Source organism: Pogoniulus pusillus, chromosome 38, assembly GCF_015220805.1.
Source record: "Pogoniulus pusillus isolate bPogPus1 chromosome 38, bPogPus1.pri, whole genome shotgun sequence".
NCBI lineage: Eukaryota > Metazoa > Chordata > Aves > Piciformes > Lybiidae > Pogoniulus > Pogoniulus pusillus.
Genome location: NC_087301.1, coordinates 3981772 through 3995814, shown reverse-complemented (window position 1 = coordinate 3995814; position 14043 = coordinate 3981772). Strand labels below are relative to the sequence as shown.

Sequence of the window (14043 nt, the reverse complement as noted above, 5' to 3'; positions counted from 1 at the left end):
GGCCAAGTGCAGGGTTCTACACTTTGGCCACAACAACCCCAAGCAGCACTACAGGCTGGGGCCAGAGTGGCTGAGAGCAGCCAGGCAGAGAGGGAGCTGGGGGTGCTGGGAGAGAGCAGCTGAAGATGAGGCAGCAGTGCCCAGGTGGACAGCAGAGCCAATGGCATCCTGGGCTGGCTCAGGAATAGTGTGGCAAGCAGGACAAGGGAGGTTCTTCTGCTCCTGGAGAGGCTGAGGGAGCTGGGGATGTGCAACCTGCAGAAGAGGAGGCCCAGGGCAGAGCTCATTGCTGTCTGCAGCTGTCTGAAGGGAGGCTGTAGCCAGGTGGGGTTGGGCTCTGCTGCCAGACAAGCAGCACCAGAAGAAGGGGACACAGCCTCAAGCTGTGCCAGGGCAGGTCTAGGCTGGATGTTAGGAGGAAGTTGTTGTCAGAGAGAGTGATTGGCACTGGAATGGGCTGCCCAGGGAGGTGGTGGAGTGGCTGTGGCTGGAGGTGTTGCAGCCAAGCCTGGCTGGGGCACTTAGTGCCATGGTCTGGTTGGTTGGGCAGGGCTGGGTGCTAGGTTGGGCTGGATGAGCTTGGAGCTCTCTTCCAACCCAGTTGATTCTATGGTTGTGTGCAGCTGCTGCAAGGCTGTGTCCTGAGTACCAGAACTCAGGAGGTAAACAAAGCTTTTTTTCTTGCATCTTGTAAAATGATTTGGAGTCAAACCTGCCCAGCAACTTTATCCAAGGAAAACAGCCCTCAGGATTGTCATTATCACTCTGCCTTGAAATGGTTAAAAGATTGAGATGCTGTCACAACATACAGATCAGAGGAGCAGAGCTGGCCTGGGTAACTCTGGCTGCTGTTTAATGGCAGCTTGCTGTCCTCAGCTGGAAGAAAATCTGCCTTTCTCCTTCCCCCTACAGACACTCTCCTTCCCCCAGGCTCCTCAGGATTTTCCCTTTAAGATAACAGCTTCCAGCCAATTAAGAGTGTCTGAAGTGGGTAGAGCAGACATTGCTGTGTGAGACCACAGTGCTTTTTACTGCTGTTGTTAATCAAAATAAGTTGTGGGCACCAGAGAGGGAGAAAATCCCACATGATCTTGACTTTCTGTTGCTTTCTCCCAGTGAGAAGTGCAATATTTTTGGCAGATGATATTGGGAGGGTCATGCTGGGATGGTTTGGAAGGATACTGGTCCTGTAATCTGCTTGCATGTGTGCCCCCCATCTCCTTAGCTCAGCTCAGCTCTGGCCATGGTGTAAATGGTTGCTTGTAAGCTCCTGAGCTGGGCTGTGGACTGGAGGATGCTGAGGTACAGGTAGAGCTGGCATTCTGCTGCTGGGAGTGGGCACTTCTGGCATAGGAATGGGGCAGCATCGTTTCTGTCACACTGTGGAGCTCACCCATCACAGCTGCTCACACAGAAGCACAGCTCAGGTGCCTGAGAGGCAGGGGTACAGAGGACAGCCCCGGTGAATGGTCCTGGCACCTCTATTTGCTTATGGTGCTGTGCACATCCACCCTGTGACACTCTCTGGTGTCTGTTCCTCAGCAGCCCCAGGCCTGCCTTTGTTGCTGTGGTGCTTGAAGGCTTTGCTGTGCCTTGCAGTCTCCCACACAGCAGCACAGAAAGATCACAGAATTGGGAAAGGCCTCGAAGATTATCAAGTCCAACCATCAACCCAAGGACACTGAGGCCACTAAACCATGTCCCAAAGTGCCATGTCCACACATTTCTTGAATAGCTGCAGGGATGGGGACTCCGCCACCTCCCTGGTGCCAATCCCTGACCACTCCTGCAGCAAACCAAATTTTCCTCATCTCCAACCTAACCCTCCCCTGACACAATTTCAGGCTGTTTCCTCTTCTCCTATCAACTGATATGAGACAGAAGAGACCAGTCCCCACCTCACTCCGACCTCAGCTTATACCTGTTCCTGGACTAAAATAAGCTGCCCCAACAAATGAGTTCTGATGTTACCAAGTTGATGTCTGTGATGGAGCTTTTGTAAGCATGACTCTGAGGGGGGCAGCTGGGGCTTTCACACTCATCATTCACTGTGCCACTAATGCTTAGGAGTACTGATGGACCCTGGGGGGCTCTGTGACATGCCTGCAGAGTGGATAATTGAATGGAGATGTCCTTTGACTCAGCCTGGAGCTGTAAGTGCCGAGGTCCCCCTCTCTTCACAGGTCTGTGCTTGGTAATGCTGGTGGGAGTTTGACTTTGAGATAGCTGAGTCTGCGTGCAGCTTGCCTCAGGAACCAGGCTGGGGCTGCATTGCTTCTGTCTCTAGGCAATGATAGGAAAAGTTGATCAGACTTTGCTAATGCTGGGGAGGATTGAGGAGGGTGAGACAAGAGCAGACTCAGGATTGTGGAGGGAGAAAGTTAAAGGAAATAATCCACGGGAAGGAGAAATGTCAGGAATATATTTGTCCTTCTGCTTCACTGCCTCCAGAATTCTTTTCCTCTTGAAGTTTGCTTCTTTTTCTGGAAGTCACGAAGGGGGGAGGCAAAAAAGCAAAAGAAGGAGATAAAATAAGACAGCTAGGAGGGTGAAAAAGAACCCCTGCAATCCATTTTCTGTCTCAGGTGAGCAGGTGTTTATCACTGCTATCACCTTCCCATTGAACGCCTCTGCTCGGGTGCCGACTGACCGCGGAGCTGTGCCGTCGCTGCGGTGTGATGGAGAGTCAGAGGTCCTTGGAGACTCCTGGCACCTGGGGAGGAGAGATACCACCAGTCTGTCTCTCACCTCGGAGGAGTTCAGCCCTGGCAAGCTGCAGCGTGAGTGCAGGACAAAGCAAGAGGAGGCGAGGCAGGGCGGCTGGAAGCGGAGCAGGCTCTTTAATGCTGATGAAAAGTCAAAAGGAGAGACAGTTTTTATAGGAACATAGAAATTGCTAGACTGGAACAGAGCTCTGCTTCATATTGTTAAGCATCCTTTTTAGTGCTAGCTGCTGCCAGAACCGGTGGCAGGAGGCTTTGCCCCAAGGGGTGATGCTTCTAACCCTCAAACACAGGGTGTTAGGCGGTGCCTTGCAGCATGAAGGGCTGAGACAGGCCACCTAAAATCTTATTTTCCTCTCTCTTGCTTTTTCAACTATTATAATTGTAGCTTCTCTTTATAGATGTCTGAGCCTTCTCTGAATCTCACTGAGGTTTTTGGCTGCAACAGTACCTAGTGGTAGTGATTTAGCCATGCTAATTATGCATTTTGCAGAGGAAAACATATTGTTCGTAGCTTTAAATGGAGAGATTTTTCAGTTTAATTGAACTTACATCTTTGTGTCCCTGGGGCAGGCTTGCAATTTAATTCCACCACTCCCCCTGAGACAGGCAGGCACTTCCTCAAGCCCAGCAACAGTCACTTGTTGAAACGTTTTTCAGGTTCCTTCCCTCCTGTCAGTTCCATTTAAATGTGAGCCCCTCTGCAGATGAAGCCTTGCGAAAGGAAATCTCTCTCTTTGCTCGCCCAAAGAATGAAAAAGGCTCTGTGAAGTTGTTTGTTGATATTTCCTGACACTTTCTCAGAATTCCTTGCTGCTCTGCAGCTGTTAAATTTGTTGTCTCAGCTGTGAGGATTACTCTAGCTTTGCTTGAGCTGCATTTTCTCACCATTCATCAAGCTTCTGGTGATGCACAGAAAGATCTATCAACACCAGAGCCACCTCCGAAGTAGCATTTGGGTAAAAGTCTGCCTGCAGAAGATTGAAGTTGCTGTCAGCTTTTAAAGGGTGTTTGTGGTTTCTCAGTGAGCTTGCAGATGATGGCACAGGGGCTTTGCAGCACAAGTAAATGGAGATTGCATGAGGATAAAACACACGTTGGGGTTTTTGAAAGCCTGCTTCTGGCACTGCCTTCCAGGACCACGGAGCGAAGTGCCAAGTGCAGCTGGAGATGCTGTGTGCTGTCTGGCTGGGATGAAGCCCATTTCCAGGGCTCCCCATTTGCTGGGACCAGATGTGGCAGGGCAGGGCAGGGCAGGTGGTAAACAGATTTTTCAGAGTGGTGGTGTCTTTGGAAGTGCAGACAGAAATAACAGTGCACCTGGATTTCTTCAGTGCTCTAGGTTGGATGAGAGCAGGGGACGAGAAGGAGAGAAGAGAGATGGCTGCTGGTCATAGAATCATAGAATCAAGCAGGTTGGAAGAGACTTCCAAGCTCAGCCAGTCCAACCTAGCACCCAGCCCTGCCCAGTCAAACAGACCATGGCACTAAGTACCCCAGCCAGGCTTGGCTTCAACAGGGACAGTGACTCCAGCACCTCCCTGGGCAGCCTATTCCAGTGCCAATCACTCTCTCTGCCAGCAACTTCCTTCTAACATCCAGCCTGAACCTGCCCTGTCACAACTTGAGGCTGTGTCCCCTTGTTCTGTTGCTGGTTGCTTGGCAGAAGAGCCCAACCCCACCTGGCTACAGCCTCCCTTCAGGTAGTTGTAGAGAGCAATGAGCTCTGCCCTGAGCCTCCTCTGCTGCAGGCTGCACCCCCCCAGCTCCCTCAGCCTCTCCTCACAGGGTTTGTGTTCCAGGCCTCTCAGGGATGTGTTTACCATTGGTGTGGCAACTTCAGGAGAGTTTTGTTCTGTGATTTAACTTTTTATTCTGCCTTTTGGCTTCTGAGATATATGTATATATATCTTTTATGTGAGATATCTCAGGATATCAGGAAGCTGTGGTGATAGCAAGAAAGAAGAGCAACATCTCACATGGTCATTAAAAATGTATAAGCAGTTTCAGCAGCAAGCTGCCTCCTCCAAGAAACCAATTGGCTGTAATTCCACTTGGTATTTAGGGACTTTTCTCTCCAGAGAGAATTCAGAACTATTCAGCACAGTATTGATTTATTTTGTTCTCTTAAATTTTCAAAGGTAACAATGGAAAAGGGCTTAATAATACTAAAAAAAAAGAATTAGATATTTGTGCTGTGCAGAGAGAAGCCAGGGGGCAGCTCGGGAGCCACCAGCTGTGCAGCTGCCCATGTACCACCCCAAAGGGCCTATGAAACTCTTCCCAACCAGCCCACTGCTTTTGGGAGGTAGCAGACTGACAGCTTTATAAATGTCTATCAACCTACTTAGAATCATAGAATCAGTCAGGGTTGGAATGGACCACAAGGATCATCCAGTTCCAACCCCCCTGCCATGGGCAGGGACACTCTGCCCTAGATCAGGCTGGCCAGAGCCCCATCCAGCCTGGACTTGCTTGCTATCAGCCCACTGCCAGGATGCTAAAGAGAAGCCATGAATGCAAGAGCTGTAACTGTACAGGCTGACCTGCTCTTGGCGGAGACTTCACTAAAGGAGGTTGGTTTGATTTATTGCCAGCAAGCTGTGGTGAGGCTGAAGCTGGGCTAAGTCATCTTCACAGGCACAAGAATAAGTGCAGCAAGTTGCTAAATACCTTTTTTCTCTTTAAGTGTTTTCTTGGCTTCCAAGGCTTTCAGCTTTGTGTTGCATGAATGAGGAATGTTTCCTTCTTCCCTTCTTTGTGTGGAGTTTTGGGCTGCACTGGAGTCGGTGCCCTACAGTTGTACCTGTGATTCACTGCTGCACCTGGGCAGAAAGCCTATTTTATGGCTTCTCATGAGGAGAAGAGAGTGAGAACCAGGTGCACCTTGCAGCTGTAAGGATGCAAAAGCTGTTGGGGGGATGGCTAGCTCAGTAAGACAAAAATGACTTTGCAATGAAGGGGTTTGTACTGTGCTTACCACCTTTTTGTGTCTGGATTTAGAGAGTAGGAGTCAGGAGGAATATGGGGAGTGGGGAGGTTAAGAGAGCTGTGAGCACTGAAATGCCTCTTTGTTCCTTTGAGAGCAGAAACCTTGATGTTAGGCTAGGAAGAAAAATCCTCTCTATCCCTTCCCTTTCATCCTGCATCTTGCACCCCTGTGTCTGTTCCCACTTCTCTGTGGCACAGGTGTGATGGTAGAGAAATGTCCTTGTGTTGCACTCCCTGGGTGTTCCACAAGCACCTCCAGCAGCAGATGGTCTATGGGTAGGGGTGGTAGGAGTCTGTAGTTCTCCAGTGTGGTGAACCCCAAGGTGCATTTCTATTGCTGACAGCTGTTCTTGGGTTGGTGCTGGGAAAAGCAGAGTAGTGGGAAGCTGCTGTGAGCAGTGGGTAATGTGTTAGGTGAACACAGCATCCCTCTGTGCTCCATGTTCTAGGTAATTACAGCCCTGCCGCTCACATAGCAGAGCACAGCAGGTCCCCTCTGGTTATTATTTAGCTTTGCTATCAACACTAAGCTGGTGATGGAAAGGCAGCTGCTTCTCTGGGCATCTTGCAGTTCAACTCTTCACTGAACCAGGCTGCAAACAAGGAGGTAGCCTGGAGGTCTGTCTCTCAGACCTAAAGGTCACAGGACGTTTGCCCACATTTTCTTGCCAGAGAGAGTGGTTGGCTTTGGAATGGGCTGCCCATGGAATCATAGAATCAACCAGGTTGGAAGAGACCTCCAAGATCATCGACTCCAACCTATCACCCAGCCCTAGCCAGTCCAACTAGACCATGGCACTGAGTGCCTCATCCAGTCTTTTCTTGAAGACCCCCAGGGACGGTGCCTCCACCACCTCCCTGGGCAGCCCATTCCAATCGGAAATCACTCTCTCTGTGAAGAACTTCTTCCTAACATCCAGCCTATACCTACCCTGGCACAACTTGAGACTGTGTCCCCTTGTTCTATTGCTGGTTACCTGGGAGAAGAGGCCAACCCCCACCTGGCTACAATGCCCATTGGAATGGGCTGCCCAGGGAGGTGCTGTCCCTGGAAGTGTTCAGGCAAAGCCTGGCTGGGGCACTTAGTGCCATGGTCTGGTTGATTGGCTAGGGCTGGGTGTAGGTTGGACTGGCTGAGCTTGGAGCTCTCTTCCAACCTGCCTGACTCTATGATCTTGTTCGTAGTTTGCCTCCAGTGGTTGCCCTCCTGCAGTTTCATTGCAGAGCCTAAAATGAGGAGTACTCATTTTAGCATGGTGGTCCCTCAGTCATGTGGGATGTTCTCAGGGATGTCAACTCTTCAAGTGTCAGGCAAGGCATTGCCCTCCACAGCTGTGGTTGGCAACTGCTGGGGTTTTATCTGCCCTTCCTCCCCCTTGGTCCAGCAGTGGGGTGAAGTCGCTGCCCTGCTTTTTAGGTGTTGCACTGAAAGCATGCCTGGGGGAGTGGTGCAAGAAATGGGACCTAAAGGAGGAAAACACTTCTGAGGAGTGGCTTTGGAGAGCTGATCCTGAGCGCAGTGCAGACCTCAAGTTCCTCTTGAAGTGTCCCCAGCTCCTCCCCTGACTTCACAGGGAAGCGATTGGAGGTCTGTGTCTGCCTGACTGCTGCCTGAGCGCCGGTTCTGCAGCCTGGGCTCTAGCAGTGGTGTGAGGATATCTGACATCATGCTGCTGTTTTATCAATAACTTGGGAAGTTTTGAAATAACTGCTTTAAAGTGCTCAAATGATATGTTGCTCCATGATCTGTCTCTCTCTGCTGCTGCCACCACTTCTAAGTAACCAATTTCTCATGAATTCAGCCTTTTAGGGCTTTTCTTCCCTAGGCATTACTCTGTAACTCCCACTGAAATAAAGAAGGGGTTGGGAAAAGGAGAGAGGGAAAAAAAAAAAGGAAGAAAAAGCCTACTGCTCTGCTCAGAAGTAGTTAATGATTTCTGAATCACAGAATCAACCAGGTTGGAAGAGACCTCCAAGATCATCCAGTCCAACCTAGCACCCAGCCCTATCCAGTCAACCAGATCATGGCACTGAGTGCCTCATCCAGTCTTTGCTTAAACACCTCCAGGGACAACAACTCCACCACCTCCCTGGGCAGCCCATTCCAATGCCAATCACTCTCTCTGACAACAACTTCCTCCTAACATCCATCCTAGACCTCCCCTGGCACAACTTGAGACTGTGTCCCCTCGTTCTATTGCTGGTTGCCTGGGAGAAGAGGCCACCCCCACCTGGCTGCAATGTCCCTTCAGGTAGTTGTAGAGAGCAATAAGGTGGGTTTTTTCCCTCAGCAGCTTCTCAAAAATGTGTGGGGCAAACAACTTCTGAAGCAGGAGGCTCTTCACGTGTCCACCAGACATCTGAGCATGGGTGCCTTGTTCTCCCACACTGAGAGCATTGGGACCCTGAAGGCTGGGATTCTTGTAGGAGCTTCCCAAGGGAGATGTGAGCCAGAAAGAGAACAAGCCACAGGGTGTGGAGGTGTAGAGGTGCTCCCTGCCCCTGTGTTCACAGAATCTCTTAGGTTGGAAAAGTCCTTCAAGCTCATTGAGTCCAATCATTAACTTCACACTGACAAGTCTCTGTGACTAACCCAAATCCCTCAGCACAAGGTCTCATCACTAAGCCTCCATTGTTGTGTTGCCTCCATTTCTGTGGCCATACCTCAATATTTCATCTGCCTCCCTTCCCTGTCTGGAAAAAAAAACCATGGGATGGTCCCTCCAGGGAGTGCTGAGAGGAGGTGGCAGAAGTCTAAATGCAATCTTAAAACAGATGAACTGAAAAAGTGCAGGTAAGAAGCTGCATCCTGCTCAAACAAAACTCCTGGTGGCATCAAAGCCAGATTAAAGACTCTGCCTGTGTCAGGACTTCAATATTTGGCCCAAGAATTAGACAAATGGAATGGTGTGAGAGTGTTTGCCAGAAAATTGGAGAAAGGAGAGATAAGGTAAGAGATGAAAGACTCCAAGTCAGCATTTAAGGATATTGCTGCCTGTGGAGATAATTTAACCAACGTGAGGGACAACCATTTCTCTTTAAAAAGGAAAATCTACTGTCTCCAGACCTATTTAAAATGAGATTGGTTAAAAATCTGTTTAAGCCTGCTGCAGGAGTCTGCTCTGGAACAGCCACTGCCAATATCTGCACTAATGATAGGTTTGTGGGTTTTCCACTTAGTGCTTTTCATTTTGACAGGGTTTGGATTGTGTAAGTTAGACCTTGGAAGGGAAAGGGGGGGGAAAAATGGTCCTGCTTTGGGTCTTGCCTTGAATTTTCTTGTGCATGTTAGGGAGGGAAGGTGTTGGTGACTGTATGTGGTGCTGGAGCAGTACAAAGAATTGATTTCTAATCTGGTGGCCAAAGTGACTCTGTCTCCAATTCATATTCCTCAGATTGTGGTTTGGTATGAAGATGTAAATCGTAGAATCAGTCAGGGTTGGAAGGGAGCACAAGGAGCAGCCAGTTCCAACCCCCCTGCCATGCCCAGGGACACCCTACCCTAGAGCAGGCTGCACACAGCCTCAGCCAGCCTGGCCTCAAACACCTCCAGCCATGGGGCCTCAACCACCTCCCTGGGCAACCCATTCCAGCCTCTCACCACTCTCCTGCTCATCAACTTCCTCTTCACCTCCAGCCTCACTCTCCCCACCTCCACCTTTGCTCCATTCCCCCCACTCCTGCCACTCCCTGACAGCCTCAAAAGTCCCTCCCCAGCTTTTTTGCAGGCCCCCTTCAGATGCTGGAAGGCCACAAGAAGGTCACCTGGGAGCCTCCTCTGCTCCAGCCTGCACAGCCCCAACTCTTTCAGTCTGTGCTCACAGCAGAGCAGCTCCAGCCCTCCCCTAAAAGCAGAACCAGTTTGGTATTTTGAGTTACAGACTGCTCTGAGGTGAACAAACAAACAAATAAACAACCCAACAAAATGAAGGGGGAAAGACAAAAAAAAAGCCAACCCAACCACAAAGAAGAGAAGCAAAGCAGAGATGTGACTCAGTGTTGCTTTCCACTTGGTTTTGTGGAAATGCTCAAAACACCCAGATGAAATAGGAGGATTTTTCCTTGCTTTTCCTTTTCCATTTTTCCTTGTTGTTAGAAGCTCTTTGCCCAGTTTGACTCCAGTGCCTGAATAATTCATCGTCTGTAAATAGCTTCCTCCTCCTTTGGTAAATAGACTCCTTGTCCCGAGTGCTTGGCAAGCTGAAGCAGTATCATCCTGCTGAGTGGCTGGTGCCCTTTGTTCTCTCTCTGCAGAGTTATGTCATGCCCAGACCACCAAAGGACTCCATGAGGATTTATAGAAGATGCCCCGTGCCTTGGCGCCTCTGGTGCTCCTTCTGCTCTGGCTGATGAAGGTTGCTGCCAGCCCCCATTCCCTGAGGATTGGTGAGTACACAGCTTGCTCTGCCCGCCACAACCTTCCTTCTGCTCATCCTCAGGCCACTCTGGGCAGGTGTTTGGGCAAGGGAAGCCAGGCCTTGCCTGTGGTGACTGCCTCTGTGCGTTCACAACCTGCTCCCTGCTCACTCAGGTGGGGCTGAGGCACCTGTTGAGCTGCGGTGTCCCATTTGTGCGTTGGAAATACACAAGTGGCACACTGGAGGGTGCAAAGGAGGCTACAAAGATGATCAGAGGGCTCAAGCACCATCTCTGGGGAGGCAGGCTGAAAGAATTGAGTCTGTTCAGCCTGGACAAGAGAAGGCTCCAGAGAGATCTTAGTGCATCCTTCCAGTACTTGAAGAGGGAATGTCCACTTGTAGCACAGCAAGACAGGAGAACCCCTTCTCAAGAGGGTGTTGGACAGGTTTATGGTCAGCAACTATCTCTGTCCTGTACTTGCACACTAATTCCACTTCCAGTACCTGAAGGGAGCCTCCAAGAAAGCCAGGGAGGGACTTATTACAAGGCCCTGTAGTGATGGGAGGAGAAGGAATGGATTGAAGCTGGAGGAGAGCCTCCAAGAAAGCCAGGAGGGACTTTTTACAAGGCCTTGTAGTGGTGGGATGAGAAGGAATGGATTGAAGCTGGAGGAGGGGAGATTTAGACTGGAGATGAGAAGCAATTCTTTGCAGTGAGAGTGGGGAGACACTGGAACAGCTTGCCCAGGGAAGCTGTGGATGTCCCCTCCTTCATCTTGTAAATGAAATGCATTTATACTACGTGTTCCTATCTGCTTTGACTTTTCTGGTGGTGATGTTACCTGATGGCAGTCTCTTTCTGTATACATTTGAAGTCAAAGCCACTGCTCAAAGAGATGCTGAGAAATGACAACTTGCTCCCTGCTCTGCCCTACCTGCCTTGATGCTCTCCTAAGCTCCACACAAAGGCAGTAATTCTTTGTCACAAAAGTATTTGAGTAAGGAGTGTTTGAGCCCAAAATGAACCTGGCTAAGCAGTGCCTCCAGAACATGAATAATCCAAACTGCTCCGTGTGTAAGAGTGCCCTGTGCACTTGCTCTCCTTTGGGCTTTATTAGAAAGAGTCTAGCAGGAAGCACTGTCATATCCTCTGCCTCTTCATGTGGATTAGGGAAAAAGAAATGTACCCAGAAACCTTGTAATGAAACTTGCTTCGTGGTGTTGGCACTTTGGTCTGTGGTTTAGGAAGGAAGCTGCTGCGCCTGACTCTTCTCTCTGGCTTTATTAACTCTTTGTTGCAGATAAGAAGCTAATCTATTCCTATCCCCATTTGCAACTTTCCCAGGTGACACTTGAAGTAAAATTACTTCTCCCCTCTGCTAGTGGAGCATGGAGCAGCTCAGAAATATGGCAAGGGGGAGTCTGTGCTGGCAGGAGTCAGGGAAGGGTGGCTGGGTGGTTTATGTCCCCAGTGCCTGTGATTCATGTGGAGCACTCCTGCTGCCTGGTCCCAGCTCTGCAGCCAGCATTTCATGTGGATCAGCAGATCCTCCACTTGAGCCAGCAGACAGGGATAGGCTATCTATTACCAGGATGCTATATCTGAAAGGTGCTTTGTTGTGCCCTGTGCCCCAGCCATCCCCCTCTGTGGGGGAAGTGCTGTGGGTGCTTGGGAGTGGGAGTGAGTGGGAGCTCCCCCAGCAGCTCACTGGGCTGCAAACCAGTCTGGGTAGTGGTGTGTCTGTGCTCAGCATAACCCAGAGTGAGATGAGGAGGTGTTTGAGAGAGGTGGGACTGTGCTTTTGTGTTCCCAGCTGAGGACTGGAAATGAAGGTCTGTGCTGAGGGCAGCTACCAGAGAGAAGCTGATGCTGCGCTCCAGGTCTCAGCTGGGCATGTGCTCAGTGCTCCCTCAGTGGAGCTGGTGGTGGCTGCTGTGAGGCCATGCCAGTGCTGACCCCCGAGGGCAGGCAAAGAGAAGCTGTTTGTGTGTTCAGGGGGCACATGAGTAACTGCTATGGTGGTGGAAAATCTGTCTCCTTCCATCTGCCCAAGTACTGATTTTGTCTTCTGTGCCTGGTGCCTGCTACCGGGAGAAGGAGACCTTGGCACACTGCTGGGGCCTGAAGACATCTGTGATAGGAATGGCTCTGACTCAGGTATGCTTTGCAAGCCTTGGTTCCTCCATCTCTTGCAGGAGACTTTCAAACCTGAGTGGATCTGTGACCTGCACATCCAGACAGGCTTTGAAAGTCTCTAGAGAAGGAGACTCCACAGCCTCTCTGGGCAGCCTGTGCCAGGGCTCTGGGACCCTTCCAGTCAAGAAGTTCTCCCTTGTGTTGAGCTGGAACCTCCTGTGCTGCAGCTTCCATCTACTGCTCCTTGTCCTATCCCAGGGAGCAGTGAGCAGATCCTGTCCACCCCCTCCTGATCCCCAGTCTTCAGCTATTGAAAAACATTGATTAAATCCCCTCTCAGTCTTCTCTTACCCAAACTGAACAGCCCCAGGGCCCTCAGCCTCTCCTCAGGCAGTGTTCCAGTCCCCTCATCATCCTTGTAGCCCTCCCCTGGAGTCTCTCCAGCAGATCCTTGTCCCTCTTAAACTGGATGTGTGTTAGGACATTGCAAAGGCAATGCAGAAGTCAGGATTTCAAAGGAGAGGTTGTCAAGGAAAGAGGAAGGACCTTTACTGGTCCTTCTGAAGGCACTGGAGATTGTGGCTTCTGTGCCAGGTAGGGTTCAATGTAAGAGTGGCCACAGCCCCTGCAGCCTCCATTCACCTCCTGTCTCCTGAGGGATGGGACAGCAGCATCGTGCCCTTGGACCCTGCTGATTCACACACAGGAGCCTGAAGCAAGACGTTCCTGTGGGAGGGGAAGCTCAGGTAGGTCTGTTGTTACATCTCTACTGCTTCTCCTTTGGCCCCAGAGCTAACTTCCCTGAAGAAGGTGTCTGAAGCAGAAGAGCAAAGAGATGAGGAGGGGTTTGGGGGCTTTGGTTTCATTTCTCTAAGACAGACTTTTATTTTAACAATAAATCCAGGAAAAAAAAAAGGAAAGGGGAAAAAAAAGTGAATAAAAAATAAAGTACAAAATAAAGGGAGAGAAAAAAATACTACCAGCAGCACTGAAACCATCCCCAAATGCATGGTTCTTGGCAAGGCAGGGAGACATGTTATCTAGCAACATAAATCAAGGCACTACACAGAGAAAGAAAACAGGGCAGCAGGAACATTTAAATATTCAAAGAAAATGCAACATTTGAAATCATTCTGAAAGCCATCTGGTGCTGGAGCACTGAGATGCACACTTGTGTGGCCAGTAATGGGAGGTGAACAGAGGCACTGCCACGGCTGGCTCCTTCTCCAAGTTGCTAGCAGAGCTGATTGCTTGCTATGCTGCTTTCCAGGGCAGGAGGAGGCAAGGTGGTGCTGAGTCAGGGGTGCTGGGCTTTTAAACTGAGCACTGAGCTTGCCTACTGCTGCTTTCGTGGGGTTTCAGGTGGATCTGACCCAGCTTGGGTCAGCTGCTTTGGCTTTTGCTCACCCTTTTTAAGTTCCTGGCTGGCCTATGGTTCTGTCCCAGTGAAACCAGGACAAAACAATAACCTGTATTCAGACCCCAGTCCCTTCCAGTTTCTTGATCCTGGACCTATGAGTCCCTGAAGTTTGTGGTCACAGTGGTGGCTGATACCCTATAATCCAGGTCTTCAGACTCAAATTTGACTACCCTTCACATGCACACTGAGTAGAGAAGATATCCACACTAAAGATAGACATTGCAGTTAACAATATGCTTAGATGTTTATAAGTATCTGAGGGCTCCCAGGAGAGGGGGGAACAGGCTCTGCTCACTGCTCCTTGGGATAGGACAAGAAGCAAGGGGTGTAAATGGCAGCAAAAGAAGTTCCACCTCAGCACAAGGGGGAACTTCATGACTGGAAGGGTCAAGGATGCTTACATGCTTCTGGTAG

The 14043-nt window shown here is 50.1% G+C and overlaps 1 protein-coding gene across 1 annotated transcript in view; it reads left to right on the top strand.

Moving 5' to 3' along the window:
* Positions 1–14043, top strand: part of GRIK4 (glutamate ionotropic receptor kainate type subunit 4) — a 262197-nt gene that overhangs the window by 83055 nt on the left and 165099 nt on the right. The window contains 1 exon segment of the mRNA XM_064173386.1: positions 9969–10100. Coding sequence (XP_064029456.1) covers positions 10019–10100 — 82 coding nt within the window. The 5' untranslated portion in view covers positions 9969–10018.